Source organism: Nilaparvata lugens, chromosome 3 (genome assembly GCF_014356525.2).
Source record: "Nilaparvata lugens isolate BPH chromosome 3, ASM1435652v1, whole genome shotgun sequence".
Lineage (NCBI taxonomy): Eukaryota > Metazoa > Arthropoda > Insecta > Hemiptera > Delphacidae > Nilaparvata > Nilaparvata lugens.
Genome location: NC_052506.1, coordinates 21,859,056 through 21,877,860, shown reverse-complemented (window position 1 = coordinate 21,877,860; position 18,805 = coordinate 21,859,056). Strand labels below are relative to the sequence as shown.

The window sequence follows — 18,805 nt, the reverse complement described above, 5'->3', positions numbered from 1 at the left end:
TTCTCATTTTGTACTCTCACAGCACTATTCTATTTACTCAAGTATTGTTTTACATAAAGAATAGAATCGGTTGTTTACCTCAGCAACATCCATCAAAGTGAGTTTCCCATTTTGTTCCATCATTTTCTCCCATTTTGTACTCTCGCAGCATCATTCGATTTACTCAAGTATTGTTTTACATTTAGAATAGAATATCTTTATTAGCCTCAACAGAGCATCACAATTTGACATATATGCCAGTTAGCACAATACCAGTTAATACATCTAGGTCATGAGGCCAACGTCATGAATTTATGGAGAAATGTCTCAAGTAAACAACAATCATTTTTCAATCCTGTACCGAACAAGAGGAACAGTTCACCTTATTAAAACGTTATTTATTTATCGAACAATATTAATGTCAAAGTAATACACTTTACGTGTAGCTTACACTCACATTTTTCTTTCTCTTCACATCTAGAAAGATATTCTTCACGCTCTTAATACAAAAAAATTATATAAGTCATTACTAAATTTGCCCTTTATTTGATTAAAGTCACAGCCTACTATAGATAGAAGGCCAGAGCATGTTCAATATGGCAACGTGTGGCTCTGGCCGACTTTGCTTTATTTGATATGCATAGATTCATTACACCATTAGAAAAATTGTATTTTGTAGAATCATTTGTATTATTGTATATTGTGAAATCTTTCGCATTTGTTTGTAGGGATAGTAAGTATTTGATTTATGTCAATAATGTGATTATAAACCCACAGAGATATGTAAAAATTGATTAAACTATTGCTATTGGATGTCAATTCTTCTGTGATTTTTTTGTATACTATTATGCCTAGATATAATTGAGTTAATGGACAAAGTTGAATGAATTATCATTATTCCAGCAATTTATTCATTCAATAACCTATTAATTCATTATTAATATGAATTATCACTTCTCTTTATAAGGCTACTTTGAAATTATTAAAACATGATATAATAATATTCAATACCGTACTCTTTGTATTTTTTTTCTTCCAAAACACGACTAGCTCCAACTCATCCAAAGCCATTTTTCCTAAATAAAAAAAGATGAGTTGAAACAAGTCTTGTTTTAAAAGAAAAAAGAATAATAAAGGGTACGGTACTTAATGATGTGTTTTAATATAAATTGATGGATAGTAGAATATATTCCCTTTGATTGATATTATTCAACTATCGATTATCAGTACGATGTATAGTTAGTTATAGATGCAAAAAAGCGAATGCATTAAATTCAGAAGTTTCTTAAAAAGAAGACAATATTCGACTCTCATATTTTTATTTTACATTTAGAAGGTACTATTCAATACTTTCATCTATTAATGAAATACATTTGATCGTTAAAATTGCTCGTAGGAAATACAGACACAGAAAGTAAGTACAGTGAAATATATTGCCAAGCTAGGCATTATACTTGAAACTCCTAGAGCTAAAGTTAAATTAGTCTATCAGTTAATATAATATATTTTTTACTATCATTGAATTGAATTTCTCAATATTGGTATTTGATAAAGGGCGTAAAGCTGGTAGTTAATCGGGAGTCTACACAAGTGAATTCACTTTTCTTGGCCTGAAGAAGAGCTTGACTGCGACGTTGCCAAGTTGTGCGCTCCAGCCTTTATCTAAAGTAAGCCATGTTAAAGTGCTTGCGAACACTTTATATCAACCCTGAATTGTCTTTTTTCTTTATGGCTACTTTTTATATAAAATTATTTTCTCACTAGAAAATATTTGAAATAATTTAAAAGGGTACTGAGATTTATATTTTATTCAATCCTCAATTGTTTGTTTACCTTTTCCTTTATTCACCTTTCTCTAGAGGGCTACCAGTAATATTGAAAAATTACACTAAACTATTGAATTATTCACACTTAAAAATGGTTCTAATGACTCGGAACTAGTTGTGATTCAATAACATATAAAAGGGTACTTGATAAACTTTTATTGTGTTTCAATCAACCCTAAAGTAGCCTACCAGATTATAAGAATCGATATAAAATTAAAATTACAATCGTACTATGTTACAATTCCATTGTGTTTGACGTTTATATGAAATAATATCGTAACGTTAATAACGTGTTCAACTTGCAGGAGAGCTTATCAATGTGTCTTGCTGTGATCCATCGGGAAGAGTTGTGCCTCGACCAAGAAGGAGGTTCTCAATGAGAGAAGGTCATCGAGCAGCTAGACCGTGAGTATTCCTTTTTACAAAAAAATATTTATACATTTTAAAGATTTGAGTGAAAATGGACAGTCGAATTAAAGCTACAGAAATGAGATTTTCCAAGGAGTGTATTTTGGTTGCACTAAAATTGATGGAATCAGAAATACTGATATAAGACAGGTTCAATCGGTTGCTCCTCTGCATGTAAGAATTCTATAAAATAGACGCAACTGGTGGTGGTAATTTGAACAGAATGCCACCTGGAAGAAAGCCACTTGAGGCTGTGCAAAGGCTAAAAATAAACTTTCCACTGGTGATAATTTTCAAAGTATTTTGATTTGTATACTATCAAGCTATCAAAATGAAAAAGTTTTCTCAGGGAAACATTTTTTCCCGATCATTACTTTTTGAGATATGAGCGCCTAAAGTTTAAATTTTTGGGTCTGAACATTTAAAGTTCGGTAAGAGATAAATCCATGAGATTTAGAGGATAGATTCTTCATGGTATTGTTGATCTAGTAAAACAAAACTTTTCTGAAAATATCAATTTTTGAGAAAGTTATTCAATTTACTAAAAACTACCACAAATAACTTTTAGTTGAGTTATTCTCGGTCATTTTTGGTAAATTGAATAACTTCCTCAAAGATTGATATTTTCAGAAAAGTTTTGTTTTACTAGATCAACAATACCATGAAATTCAGTACATCAGTACTCTGAGATTTATCCTCTAAATCTCATGGATTTATCTCTTACCGAACTTTAAATGTTCTGACCCAAAAATTTAAACTTTAGGCGCTCATATCTCAAAAAGTAATGATCCGGAAAAAATGTTTCCCTGAGAAAACTTTTTCATTTTGATAGCTTGATAGTATACAAATCAAAATACTTTGAAAAATATCACCAGTAGAAAGTTTATTTTTATCCTTTGCACAGCCTTAAAGTTTAGAACTAAAGAACAGTTTAAATTAATAAACCGAACCTAAACCTAGAGTGACCTTTATTGGAAATTGATTTATCAAATTATTTTGAAAGTTCTCTCTCAAGTAGCCTATTGCAGTTTTATCAGTCAATATTTAATACCGAGATCCTTACTTGAAAACTACTGACCTCTCATATCCTGGAAGATTAACTGCCAGAATTGAAATCAACTATAATTACTTGATTTGCTTCAAGTTGATAATGCCTGGTTTTCACTATTGAAATTTTAGGCTAGGCGTGTTTCGTGAAATTGAAGGCATGTTTTCGTAAACATGTAACTTGAACGATGTATAAAAGGTGAAAACAGGTTAAATGACGTTACCACATGATTCAAGTACATGTTCACTCAGCTCAAATTACAAGATACCGCTAACTTATGCAGGTAAATTGAATGGAAAATTAGAATGGTCTCGAAATAACTACTTCACGTGCTGTTATCAGTGCAGAAACAGCCACTCTTGCCTAGGATCTAGGCAATTTTAGGAGATATTGTTTTGAGACCAATCATTTGTAATAAGGCGACGTGAATGATTTTCTGTCCTTTAATTGCTTTTGTCAAAAGATATGTATGGCAAATGATCAATGATCAAATGATTAATTGTCAAATGATACATATGTTTCAGGCCGGACAGACGTTCGAAAATGATTTCAGCGCCTACAAATTTCAACCACATCAGTCACATGGGACCGGGTGATGGCATTCAGATACAACGACTGCTAGATTTGCCAACCACACTTGAAACTGCCGACCACACAACGCAACGGGTAACATTTCAATCCTAGTCGATGTTCTGATTAGAATTAGAATTATTACTGTTTTCAAACGTTTATAGAAAGTCTTTCTACAGATCATGAAGTTCTCAAATTATCCTTCAATCACATGAAAACTGATTATTATATTAAGCTTTAGTTAGTCATTGTGAATAGTTAGTTCACATCAACGGTTAGTCATCAAACTTATTTAGTTAGTCATCAAGAAACAAATAGATCTTCAATTAACTGCTCTTAGTAACTTAGTCATAATCACAAAGAAATAGAATTTGCTCATATAAAATTGTCTATAATTCTTTGATAGCAAAAGTATGTTGTTGAAGACATAAAATTAATGTCTGTGTATGGTACAAAAATCACTGTGCTTTTATCAACGGTTTGTAATGGATCGAAAATGTCACATCTTTAATTTGCTTTGTATAACTGTTGCAGATCTTCCATGGGCCAAGTGTTCCTTCCAAGATGGCTCATCCGCCTCCCAGGCATCCCCCCCACCCCGAGCCCAGACATCTGCCCAGAACGCCTTCTCAGATGCAAACCTACTCCGGACATAATGGTAGTTACTCTCAGACACTACAAATCACTCACTAAACAAATAGATTGAAATCTTTCCTGAAACTAACATTGACTATAGTAGGATTCAAGTTATCGCTTAATAGAATAGGATTACAACTGAATTTTCGTTTTATGAATTACATAAAAAACTAGGTAACATTACTAAAAAATCACTCTGTATTTTACTTGCGCTTTAATGCGAGGGTAATTTTTTTCAAACTCCGATCACATATCATAAGACACAGGCAAGCGGTAAGGGGATAAATATTACAGATCTGAACAGCTTGACATCCCCACCAAACGCCCTGTGGTCGGTGCGGCGAGATCGTCAATTGTTGTCGAGTTATAGTCCCCGAAAAATGGCGTCCTCACTTGAGTCTTCCGCCAAGTGTTAGTGGCTTCACGTTATTCGTTTTTGCAAGCATAAGGCACATAGTTCAGCATAAATGCAACAAGAATTATTCAACTTTACGCAGTAAACGTTATAAGTGATGATATTGAGCGTGAAGACGTTAGTTGTTGAAATGACTTCCGGAATCATTGTGATCTATGACAACTCAGCCCACAGTGCTGGTGCAACCAAACAGCTTCTCCAGCAAATCAAATAGGATAATTTTGAACACCCACAATGCAAATCTGATTTGGCCGCTAGTAAATTAAACCTTTTCAACGAACTCCAGACATGACTTTGAGGGCAGAGTTTCCATACTAACGAGTAACTCCAAAACAACGTCTACTTGACTTAAACCCATTTGGCGGCAGTATTTTATGAAGAGAGTTTTGTTAGGCTGGTCCACTGGTATGGAGAGTGCTTCAACCTTCACGGCAAATATGTTGAAGAATAATCAAAAGTATAAATAACTTGAAAAAATTATTTTTTTTATACATTCGTCTTTTCTTGCATGACCCATCGGAGGTTGGAAAAAATGACCCTCGTAGAATAGGATTACAACTGAATCCTATAAATTACATAACAAAACTAGATAACAGGACTAAACAATCATCCTGTATTTTACTTGTTCTCTCATACAACCATTGCATAAACTGCTTAAAGAGAGGCCTGAAGTTGAGTAAGTTGAATTTATAAAAAGGTTTATTTGCCATGTTCTAATAATGTGTTGTTTGAATGTCTCGGTGGAGCAGGCTCGACGGGCTCACGACGAGCGCCGGCGCCGCCACGCCCTTCGGTGACGCCCCCCGCCCTGCCCCGCACCCCGGATGCGCCGCCCCCGGCCCCCGCTCCCCCGGACAATACCAGCGCCGCCTCCTCGCTCCACGACTTGTGCAAGGTCAGACTATTAACAGTAAGGTCCACCCACGTTATAATGGCAGTATTTGATTGACATTGGTGTTGCTATCCTTGTCTATCAGTCAAAGCGGATAGCGCTATCCTTTACTAGCTCCTCAACGTTTCCAGATTGTGCTTTAGAAATGTGAAATATGATAATTAACAAAACGTTCAATCTCATTTATAAAAATGTATTATTAAATAATAGAAAAGTAGATAATGATGTGATTAAGATTTACATTACAGAATTTTCATATTTATTGGTTCATGAATCATTTTAATTGTTGCTGGTAAAGAGCATTTATTTTCAAGAATTTCATTTTCCCCATATAAAACTGTTTTTAGCACACGCATTTTTCAAATATTTTTATCCACCGCAGGATAGTATAAGGTTGAATGCCATTGATATACAATTTTCACACTTCTTAGTTTTGTTGGCGTAATATACTACAGTAAAGCACCGATTATCCGGACTAATTGATACATGGCAGTGTCCGGATAACTGATAATCTGAATATTTGATTTTACCCTACCTCACAAGTGTAGACATAATTAAAATTGCAATCTGGCTTTCAGTACTTGATAGTACGTGTCATGACTTCTATACACTTATCTTCATTCACATTTTAGTTAAAATAGAAAAGTTAAAATAGTTACAGTAAATCAAATTTTCAATTCATTAAAATATTGTATTGCACCTTGACTGCGGTGGACCAATTAGCCGCTTGTAATAAAGAATAGGTTAGGTTTTTAGGGGATTTCAATCTGTTTATATCACCCTGAAAACGTCCGGATAATCGGTGCTCCAATGTGTTTATTTAATTGAAAACGTTCAATATTAGAAGGCAGTTCTTGAGGACGATTGTGTGTGTTGGCAGGAGCAGGGTGGTGGGGGAAGTCCGCGTCACTCGATCGCTTCCAACAACAGCAGCAACCCGAGTACCCCACCCAGTCCCGGCCACGACCACGGCTCATCCAGCTACGACAGTTAGAACCAACACTCAACTTGTCTTCCACTAACTAATTGCGTGTAGCTTCTTTTATATTTTCCTAACATAATTTAGGACCTCTACAATATTAGCCAATTTTTATTGTTATGTGCACTCTCAGCTACTATTTCACAGGAATAAAGCAAGAAATAATAATAAGAAAACGCAAATTAACTTGCGACTTTCTTGGTACAATGAAAGGCATTAATTTATATGGGGAAATTATGTATGCATGATCCCGATATTGTTTCAACTGTTGTCGAATACTGTGAGCGTCTATAAAATTGCCTTCAATCATTGAATACTTGAGTCTATTTTAGGAATTTCGCTAAACATGTTGAAATTTACTGAGTAACATATATGAAACTTACTTGAAAACATTTATTGACAACTCTTAACATATTTATGTTATACAAGCATCCATATTGTATACAGTCAGTCGATTGAATAAAAGCATAGATAAATGATAAGCATAAGTGTTAACTATATTTCTTGTCTCTGGTAAAAGCTAGCAATAGCTAATTTTATGCAATTTTTAAACAAATGCTAGGATTTGAATTAGCCTGTAATCTTACCCGTATAGCTTGTACTAATGACAATTTGCTAATCACTAGGTTCTAGTTTCTATTCAATCGACCCATTTTGTTTACACATTTATGTAGACGACTTTCAACTATCGTTTGTCTATTGACAAGTGATGAAAAATTTCTAGTGTTTACACTACTGCATGTTAAAACTTATCTTTCATGTTAAAACTTTCAACAGTATATAATACTGTATTTCTGAAAGCAATCATTCAACAAAATTAGTTTATACAGTAATATGTCTTATCAATTTTAGTTGATGATTGCCACTTTGGAAATTATCGTTTCTATTTCAATTTATTGTGATTTTTTAAAAAAACATCCTCTGATATTGTTTTAATTGGTTCAATACCATACCATAGAATGGTAAATCAGTATAAATGTACCCTGTCAAAAGTATTTTGCCCTTTATTTTATCTTTCATTATTTAATAAAAATTAAAAAAATGGCTCATAAAAATTATGTTTCCATTAATGTTGAAATAATTATTAATAGTTGGTGAAATATTTCCGAGTATGAGCTCAAACTAACCAGTAGAACTAGATTTGAACCATTCATAGATTCTAGAATAATTTATCTTCTAGATTCATACTATTGAATGGTAAATCAGTATAAATGTACCCAGTCAAAAGTATTTTGCCCTTTATTTTATCTTCTATTATGTAATAAAAATTAAAAAATGGCTCATAAAATTCATGTTTTCATTAATATTGAAATAATTATTTGTAGGTGAAATATTTTCGAGCAGGAGCTGAAACTTACCAGAAGAACTAGATTCGAACTCGAATTAGTTTACTTCTCTTTTACACTACCTCCATAATTATCGCCGTATACTGCCAGAATAAATTATTGTCTTTTGAAACTTAATTTATTGTTTTTAAAAGTAATAGTTGAATTGAAAATAAATATCAGGTATTCATTCCATCCACACTAGGATACCAAATATAATACACTGTTGCTCATCGTTTATTCTAATCGATTTAATCGTGTTCTACTCGTGCAGATCACTTGAAGAAAAATAAAAAATTGAAAAATAATCAAACCAGTAGGCTACAATAAAATTATTATTCAGACAACTTCAGCTAATAAATTCAAAATATTTAGACTTGTCTATAAAGTATAAAGAGGAATTGATTACAACAAACAAGTAGATATATTTATTGAACTCCAGCGGTATGCACCAATTGTAATCATTCTTATTGAATTATTTCATGATGATAATGATTTTTACCACAAAATTAATATTGACATGTATTTAAAAAATGCATTAGCATCTTTCACTAGAAAAAAATAGTTTTCTTACCATTATGATTGTATCCTGTCAATTATACGTAAATAAATTGATGTAGGTCAAAAAGATTACTCATATGAATATCTTACTTATTTTATATAATTTTAGTGGAAAAATGAGTCACTCTGCTTACAAATGAAGTACATGAAAATGCGTAAGAGGCTATTAGAAACAAAAATATTACAATAATACAAAACTTGTTACTGAATCTATTCAATTGTATATAATCAATGTAGGCCTAGTAATAGCAGTACTTACTAAATATTCAATGCTGGGAGTTTTATACATATTATATATTCAAAGCTGAGGGCTTAATATTAATAAAAATTATTATATGAGGAGGGATATTCTGCCTTCATCTTTAATAGAAGAATTGTTGCCATTTTAAAATTATCAATTCATTCAAATACAGCTTTTTATTCTATAATTGAGTCTGAACGCTCCAATAATAATATTTCTATGTAATACTTTTTTCAATATAATGTTTGCAGCTTTATCTTAATTGAATGCAGATGCGTTGCTATAATGTTAGATAGCATACTGATATCTGATTTTTGTTCTAATGTAGCTTATTTCTCCTCCATTCACTTCAAAATTATTTTGTCAATATTTGAACATTTTTAATTCCGCAATGTTCATTGATGAACAGTTGTTTGGTTCAATTCGTGTAAAATGGAGCTATTGTCGAGCTTAATCGAACTAATTATGTGTAACAAATTTGTTATCAAAAGTTTGATCAGATGGTTTTCCACAATATTCAGCAAGATGATCAGACTAGTTTTGAGTTTTGATAAGACCTAGATTTTCTAGAGTTTTCTAACTTTTCCAAATCTTGTTTAGTGAGTAGAAGTTATCATCGAATTGAATAAGTAGTTGATAATATAATAATAGTCAATTTATTTTGATGTATTGAAACACATCAAAATCGTACTGAATTAACAGAATGTTGATATTAATTCATTATAATAATACATTTTTTCAAAATATTAAAATAAGTAAGAATTTTTTCAGTAATGAACTGTGCTGTACTTGGAAAATAGTTTTATTTGTATTGGCTTTTAAACTTTGATGCAATACATCACATAGCATAAAAATATACATGTATACTTAGATATAAGTTGAAACCATTTGGAATTATTATCATAGGTACCTTAGTAATGGCAAAGTTTGGAAGGCATTTTTATTTTTCTGTGTTGCTTTAAACAATATAAAACTATCTTGTCTTCCGAACAAATATCCACTTGGCCATAAGAGTGTTTCATGATCAAAGTCTACAAATACATACTATGCATACAACAATATATTAGTGATTTCTATAGAATTATTTAAATCCTTGTGTTTTTTAATGTTCTTCATTATTTTAAATAATTGCATGCTTTCCATCAGCATTGCTTTAAAACTTTCAATTTCTGAAGCAATAAGTGATTTTAGGAAATGGTGAGGATGTCTGCAATCGAGGTTTCATAGTACTTATTGAACGATTTATATATCATAGTTATAAGAAGATAGATATTTATTACGTGAATTCTAGGATTTATTAAATTGAATTTGAAGTAGATAAATAATGTAAATAATATATTATATCAAAATGACAAAAAATTGTTCTAGTATATTGTTCTAGTATATTGTTCTATTATATTAACATTTCTGTAAAAGAGTTTGTTTACGAATAGATAGTTTTAAAAAACAATAACTAATATAATGATTGTACTTGTTCAGTAGATTTAAGATTTGTAAATTTCTTGTTTTTATAATAATTATATCATTCACGTTTCTTATGTATGATTTTATAAACACTTATTTATATTGAATTAACTGAAGTACAACTTTCTGATGGATACATTAAGAATCCATTTAAAAAACGATGTAATTTTTAAAGTGAGATATTTATTATGATTATTTGTGTATTTTTATTTATCTTTATTGTAATGAGCAGTATTCCACCTTGAACAAGTATTATTATTGTCACCATAACACTAATCCTTAGTTTGTACTTTGTTCGTTGTTTGTTAATTAGATTTTTCTACCAATCATTGTGTTTATTCTCAAACTTATTTATTTTATAACTACTGCTACCAAATGCATTTCTTCATTATCTTTGCATCTTCCTTTCAGTTTGCATTCATTTGTGAATAAATCATAATATTATATGTATTTTACGAACACATTAAAATGACTATTGAATGATTTTAAACATTGTTCAAATTTACACCCTTTTCGAACCCAATCACCACACTTTTCCGCAAACCTTTCTTTCAGGAGCCTATTAGACCGATCATAGCTGATCATTCATGTATTATCAATTGATACACTAATATTAATAATTAATACAGTAAAATATAATTCACAATTGGTCGTATGTCTATTACATTCAACCACTATAAAAATACGTCATCGCATTTTCTCAAGATATGTTCATTGGTTCTCCTGGTATGGCTGGTATAGATGTAACTCTGCGCATATTTTTTATGTATTAGCTTCAAAATAGAAGCTCTGGATTCTCATTTTTATTGACAACCAGTTTGTTTACAAGTTGAAAAATAGTGCAATACAGTTACATATTGAAATTAAATCACTCTCTTAAATGTTAGAATTTTTTTCAGCTTTATTTAATTGATACAAAAAATACTTTAGTTTTTCTTTGAAAATTCAAAACTTTTGTGTAGCATTGTATAGCCTACTTCCATATTATTCCTTTTTTTGAGATTTTTCAGTGTTTTTCAATAATTTCTGTCCATTTAGTCCTACATTAGAATCAGTTCTACTTGTTGGCATTGAAGCCTTCCTATCTTCTTTGACTTTGAATAGCATGAGTTCCATAGTAGCTATTGCATCTTCACAAGAATTATGTCCGCCTTCACTCATCTGGATCTCTCTGTGAAGAATTGCTCTAGTAAGGTCACTCAATTTGTGTTTTCTAAAGTTACCGTAAACTACATTTGTATCGATTATAGATCTGTGGAGAAGTTTGACGGCTTTTAGATCGTTTCCGATTCCGTGTCCTATTAGGATTGTCTCGGTGGTGAATAAATTCAAAAGATCGGCTTGAATGTCTGTCAGTCTTGTGGCAACGTTATCCAGATCACCTTCAGAGATTCCAGAAAACCTAGTACAGTAATCTATGATTGGATGATCAGGAACACACAACTTATCATAAACAACTGTTAGATTACCATCCACCACAGTACACCTAGTCAGCTCAGATCCTTGAGTAGTGTAGCACATTTCACAGTCCAAGGCATACACTTGACAAGCTTCTTTGAAAGTGCTGTCTGCCGGCTTTCTAACTTGCTTGAAGCCCGGAATGTTGTCATAGTCAACCATGTCGCCAACATGCAACTCGTTTTGCACACAGCCCCCACTCTCTTCATCACCATTACAGCAATTCCACATTTTTTCAGTTCCGTATTTACGCCTTTGCTTGTACATTCTACCTGAGTGAAACTTGCAATTTCTTTCAACGCTAAATCCTGCTGAATCTACTTCAAACTCTTTCGAACAGTTTATACAAATGCATCTATGCTTATTAAAACTACTTACACCATAAATCTTTTTCATCTTGGCGAAACCAGATTTTTCAGGATGGGGAACAGGAATACCATTTTCTTCAAGATCATGCAAGGTATACTTCAGTAAATCTTTGTACAGCAACAATCTATTTGCTTCGTCATCTGATTTCTGTGAATTCGCATTTTTGGTCGAAGTCTTCTGCAGATTATTTTTGGCTGCAATTTCCTTTTTCAAACGTATGAATAGCTGTGCGAATTTGTTGGAATATGTTGCTGGAGTTTTGCTTGTTGAACAAATTTCTTTCTCAGTGTGTAGGGCTTTCGATCTTGCTGAGTCACAGCTGTACAGTTTGCAATAAATTTCGAAAGCTTTGTTGAGGAAAGTTTGTCTTTTAATAAATGGAATTTTACCATTGTGAAAAGATTCAACAAGTAAATCTTTTTTCAAAGGTGAAACCCCTTCATATTGTTTTGAAGAATTCAGATCACTATCTTTTATTTGACAGGGTTTTATTAAACTGTTAGTTATCCGTTGTCTTTCCGCTAATAAAGCAGCAACATTCGGTACATGGGCAATTCTAGTTTTTGATGCAATCTCTTTGTTACCATTACTTTTCTTGTTTAATGTGTTTGATGTCTTCCATCTGTCTAATAAGACCTGTGATGGAGAAAAGTGCGGTTTAACTTTCGTACTTGACAAAATACTAGTTTTCGTTTCAGTTGAATTAGTATGGGAAATCCTCTCCTTAACATTAATACTCCGAATAATGGAACTCAGCGTTTCATTAGTGCCTATACCTGACTTTACTTCATTTAGAACCGATCTGTTATTCAACTTCCCACTTGATAGCAATGCTTTTGAAGCCGTTGTATATTTAATATTTAAGAGGTTATCGTCTTCAATATAACTGCTGCCTTCATTATTAGGTTTGGTGTTATTTTTTCTAGCAATGTCGCTCACCCTATTTGCTTTATGATTGTCGATTTCCTCATTTAGTATGAAATTATTGCCCACCTTGCTAAGAGAATCTGTTGAATATTTTGAAATGTTTTCGATACGATAGGAAAAATTCTTATCATGCTTGACAATGTTTGCATAAGTCTCCCTTGGTGTTTGACTAGATTCCATATAATTCGAACAAGTTTCATTCGAAGTAATACAAGTATTGTCATAATTGAAAGCACTCTTCAATGAGGGATCTTCATTTTCATCATTATATTTATTTCCATTATCGTAATTCACATCTTCAGCGCAGTCAATGTATCCGTTACTTCTAATTTCTTCAAAATTGTTACACATAAGACTTTCACCTTGAATTCTTGGGGCAGATGATTTTGTTGTGTCCGAGCCAGGAATATTAGTTTCCATCAAATAGCATTCTAAGTTTGAAGTATTTGTCTTTGGCGTTCCTGATTTCTCTACTGCAAGGTTTAAAATAGTTTGTGATCGATTCATAGAAAGATTGGTAACCTTTTCAGACTTATTGCTATTTGTTGGAAATTGGAAGGTGTTGTTTAGCTCTTTACAGATTTTTTCATTGCTGTTGAGTGATTTATCCTTGGTAGCTAAACAATGAATTTTGTTTTTGCTCATATCAATATTGTTGCTAGATTCATTCAAGTCCTCTTTATAATGAAGAGCAATTAGTTGTTCCTCAATAGAAGTAGAGCTTATTGTTTCGTTCTTAGTTTTAAAAACATTTTCGGTAGAATATTCTGTACCTTTACTAGATCCTAGTTTATTGCTTGAAGTTTTTTGCTTTTTTATTATCATTTCCTCGTCTCTTTCTAGCTTATGGTTGTCACATCCAGTAGTATTTCTCTTTTTCAATATTGCTATAGGAGTAGGTGTGTAGGTAAGAATCCCGGTATCATTTATTAAAGAAGAACATTCTGCTCTTTTATATATCTTGTCTAAATTATTACCACCTTTTCTATTTTCTTCCAAGGCATTAGTATGTTCTTCTTGGATAGAATGACTTGTTTTTAAATATCGTCTAATTTCAGATGGTTTTGTCTTTTTCCTATGATGAAAATGACAATACGACCTTTCACAACTTCCCTGCTCAAAAAATGGGCAGTGATAGGATGAAAATAATCCCTTAGAAGGAAGCATATTCAGATTTTTACGAGCTATCTAACAGCTTAATAAGTAACACAAATTTAATAAATGATTTCAATCATGGTGGTACCTATTGTTGATGCTAACGGTAAGTTTTAGATGAACTTTTTATCATTAGAATAAAATAAATATAGTTTATTAAAATCACTTAGTTTTGATTTCAATTCCTCTTACCCGATTTCATTAGTCCTATTTGGAAGGATGTCCTTTTACTGTTTCAATCAAGTTGGTGTAAAACAAAAGTTGAATTCAGCTATGATGAGTTTATGTACTAAAATGAAAATCAAGAACAATATTTATCAACATATGTTGATACAGCATTTCTCTTATCCTATTGCTAGACTTCACTGTTATACCATATCCTATGAAATGAAAGTTGAAAAAAACAATCAGCTGATACACTGATACAGTATTCAAAATATTTTCTCTTTGAAGAAATAAAATGAATGTAATCCTCAATTTATAAAATTAATTAAATCTTTATTGCAAGTCAAGTTATTTGGGAATCTAATCAAAGTTGAAAATATAAATGTTATCAAATTATCATGATACATTCCAATAAGTCAAATACCTTCATCAGATTGAGATGATTTAATTTTCAAAATAATTATTAAATTACTTTCACTAGTAGTTTTGTGAACAGTAGACTTCACGTAGTTTTCTTATCCACAAGTAGTGTCACCTGTTCTAGTTGATTCAGTTGAATCACGATAATTCACAGTTTAATAATAATAATTTATTCTTAAAACTTTTATTTGTTTTCTCCAACATCAAAAAACTCACTTATTTCATAAACTCAGTTTACGTTTGAAATAGTATCCCATATGATAATTTATCCAGTTCCGTGATAATCTTTCCATTTGATAAAAATATTTCTCAACTATTTTAAAATTAATTTCTTCCAATCAAGAATATTATAATTTCTTTAGCATTATTTAGTTCATTTAATCATTTTTTTCAATCACCTATTAAATTTTTTTCCAAATGTGAGAATATTGATACTGATGGACACGCATCAAAGAAAATATTGAAACCCTACCTTATAGAAACGGCCAGACATCTGTGTAATGCATATGCAATGAATAATCCACTTGTCAGCTGATTGATTATGAATCTATAGGTAGTCTGAAAATACAAAATTTCAAAAAACCTTCTGTATACATCGACGCGCAGTTTAAAAATCTGGTGTGGCACACTCACACTACTTCCCTTGCCGTTATGAAAATTGATCACCTGACGCTAGTGTTCACGCGCATCTCAAGTCTACTATTCAAAGATCTGAGCCAGCTGGTGACAGGACAATAATGCTGGAGACACACGATGTGTGCTATCTCTTCATAGTGAATGATTTAATAGAATCAACAGTTGCCAACAGTTTGCAATTGAATAATCACATTTTCTCGAATTTCGAGCTTATTTTCAATTTAAGGTGAAAATTTTACTGGACATTAATTGTAGAGATTTTCATGCTCAATCTCTTCCACTTGATTTTTTTTTTTTTGATTAAATTTTATCTGAAGCCTGATAATTGGGAATCTAAAATCAAACTTTGCATAAATGAGTTGACTTGTGGCAGTAATGACTTGTGGCAGTTGATAGAGCTAATCAATGACTATTCTAGGTATGAATTTGACCAAAATCGTTGGAGACGTTTTTGAGAAAATCACGAAAAACCCTGTTTTTGACAACATTTTCGCTATTTTATCCGCCATCTTGAATTGCATTAGATCGAAATTGTTCGTGTCGGATCCTTATATTTTAAGGACCTTAGGTTCCAAATTTCAAGTCATTACGTTAATTGGGAGATGAGATATCGTGTACACAGACGCACATACACTCATACACACACACACACACACACACACACACACACCACACACACACACACACACCAATACCCAACGCGTATGGCCGTAATCGCGTTACATACAGACAGACAAAAGAAAATCCGAGTTAAAACATAGACCTCACTACGTTCGGTCAAATATTATTAAATTAACCTTAATTTGGTTCTCTGTTATAAGAAAAACTTCTTCCTTTAAGACATATTTGTATTTAGGACACTGCATTTTTACTTATAAGTGGAAATTAGTCATAACTAGATCCTTGAGAAAGCTTTGTAAGCTCTCCGATTGGTTATTCTCGATACGCTAACCCAATCAGCCAATCGGAGAGCTCCCTGTCGTGTCGTGCCGTGTCGACTCGTCTGAGAAACGTCTTGTGTTTCTCTGCCCTTATAACAGGTGCATGAATGGATAGTTGATCAGCCAATAGCCAATCAATTCCCCATTTTGTATCTCATTATTCTCTTTCGAACGGCATGAGAATGGATCTATGTACAAAAGTGAAGTTTGATAAATTTACTACAAGTTTTTTCTAGTAAAGTTCATTAATATCAATAGTCTCCGCGTTATCTACTCTTGAAAGTGTGAGTGCCGGTTGCACAGAAGCCGGTTACATTTTGATCGTGATTAATTCCACGACGAGAACCAACCAGAGAAGCCGTCATATAAAAATGTCTTCTCTGATTTGTTCTCGTGATATCGATCAAGGTTAAAATTTAACCGGCTTTTGTGCAACCGGCACTGAGAGTTTTAAAAACAAGTTTTCATCCGACATTTTGTACTTTCAGGACTTACAACTCTCCAACAATGCATAAAAAGAGAATTTTAATTAAAGGGTTGAAGAGCATTGATTTCTTTTAAATTTGATGTATTATTTTATTATTTCATGCTTTCCTTAAGTGTGTGGATAAGTAGATGAGATGATAAATCACTGCCTGCCCACAGTTTTCGAACCCACGACCAGGTCACGCCAATAGCAGACTGCAGGGTTAGACCGGGTCGGCAGTAGCCAATAGGCTTGAGACGGTAGTATGCTCGAAGGCTTGAGCTTATATTGGTTGTGAGAAGAATGATGATGTTAAGGCTGTGCAAAGGCTAAAAATAAACTTTCTACTCGTGATATTTTTCAAAGTTTTTCGATTTGTATATCATTAGGCTATTAAAATGAAAAAGTTTTCTCAGGAAAACATTTTTTTCCGTTCAATACTTTTTGAGATATGAACACATAAAGTTTAAATTCTTGGGACAGAACATTTCAAATTCGGTGAGAGATAAATCCATGAGATTTAGAGGATAGATTCTTCACGGTATTGTTGATCTAGAAAAACAAAAATTTTCTAGAATATCCATTTTTAAGATAGTTATTCAATTTACTAAAAATAACCAAAAATAACTTTCTGTTGAATTATTTTTTGTAAATTGAATAACTTTTTCAAAAATTGATATTTTCAGAAAGTTTTTGTTTTACTAGATCAACAATACCATGAAGAATCCATCCTCTAAATCTCATGGATTTATCTCTAACTGAATTTGAAATGTTCTGTCTCAAAAATTCAAACTTCAGGCGCTCATATCTCAAAAAGTAATGATCGGAAATAGTTATTTGTGCAACTAGTGCGCAAAGTGACAGTTTGCTGCATCAAAAGAAACATTTACGCCCAAGCCATAGGCAAGGGCGGAATGGCTTCTTGAGTGCAGCAGAGGAACTTTGCGCACATATTTCACATCAAATTTTTCCTACAGATACCATTGAATAAGAAAAGTGGGTAATTATGGATAAAATGATGGCTGAAATTCATCAAATGTTTGTGTGTGTGATGCTGTTATTAATAACAAGCTTAATTCATTTAAAAATTAATAATCCAATTGAAGTTGAAAATTCTCAGCCAAAGTTCTCATTCTTATTCATTCAAGAATCAGAAAAAATACAGATAAAACATAAAATTCACATTCAAAATACACGCCAACAGCTGGTTGGGATGGCTGCAAGATGGCTGAACCGACAAGCGTGCGACCTAGCAGGAAGGATCGTACCTAACTTCGTTTCATCCAGCTAAAAACAGTATTCAGATATTTAGACTTATGGTTGACTGAAATTACTGAAAAATACTATAAGTAAAGTAAAAAATATTTATAAAATAACATAGACAACAGAAAATATTTTATTGTAGTATATTCTAATGTTATTTTATTGATTTTATTGACATGGATTTTGAACGGTAATTATTTAACCTGTGAATTCGAATTTCATAATGTGTGTTTGCTACATTTCTCATTGCTTGGAGTTGGAATAATTATTAATGTCAATAGAAAATAAACATTATTTATTATTAAATGATGAGAAGTTATTATTTAATTATGATTTAGATAAACATTATTATTGTTTTGGATTTCTAGATTAGGATTTTATCATAAATATGTAGCCATACAGCCATTGATGATTCTTATCTAACCACAGACATTGTTACCAACTTAATTTTTATTTTCCTGCACTGGTGCTCCATATAACCTACTAACTATTTTGCGTTGTCATGCTGCAAATCTGGAGTAGGCTACGCAAAGTAATACTTTGCGCACTAGAGCGGAAAAGTGATTCTTTGCAGCCTGCAATCAGTGCAGAAATGGTCACTTTTCAATATATCTGTAGGAAAAAATGTTTTCCTGAAAAAACTTTTTCATTTTGATAGCTC

General features: G+C 32.2%; 2 protein-coding genes across 2 annotated transcripts in view; one reads left to right on the top strand and one right to left on the bottom strand.

Annotated features, from left to right (window-relative positions):
- The window catches only part of LOC111064389 (serine/threonine-protein kinase Genghis Khan), a 65,257-nt gene extending 56,805 nt beyond the window's left edge, over positions 1 to 8,452 (top strand). The window contains exons 33-37 of the mRNA XM_039422739.1: positions 2,111 to 2,210; positions 3,786 to 3,927; positions 4,366 to 4,489; positions 5,632 to 5,777; positions 6,655 to 8,452. Coding sequence (XP_039278673.1) covers positions 2,111 to 2,210; positions 3,786 to 3,927; positions 4,366 to 4,489; positions 5,632 to 5,777; positions 6,655 to 6,768 — 626 coding nt within the window. The 3' untranslated portion in view covers positions 6,769 to 8,452. The remainder of the gene's footprint in view (positions 1 to 2,110; positions 2,211 to 3,785; positions 3,928 to 4,365; positions 4,490 to 5,631; positions 5,778 to 6,654) is intronic.
- Positions 8,453 to 9,296: 844 nt separating this feature from the next.
- Positions 9,297 to 14,556, bottom strand: LOC111064383. The gene has a single exon (XM_022352100.2). It carries the CDS (start codon positions 14,263 to 14,265, stop codon positions 11,329 to 11,331), a length of 2,937 nt encoding a protein of 978 aa, XP_022207792.2. The 5' UTR covers positions 14,266 to 14,556; the 3' UTR covers positions 9,297 to 11,328.
- Between the last annotated feature and the right edge of the window lie 4,249 nt (positions 14,557 to 18,805).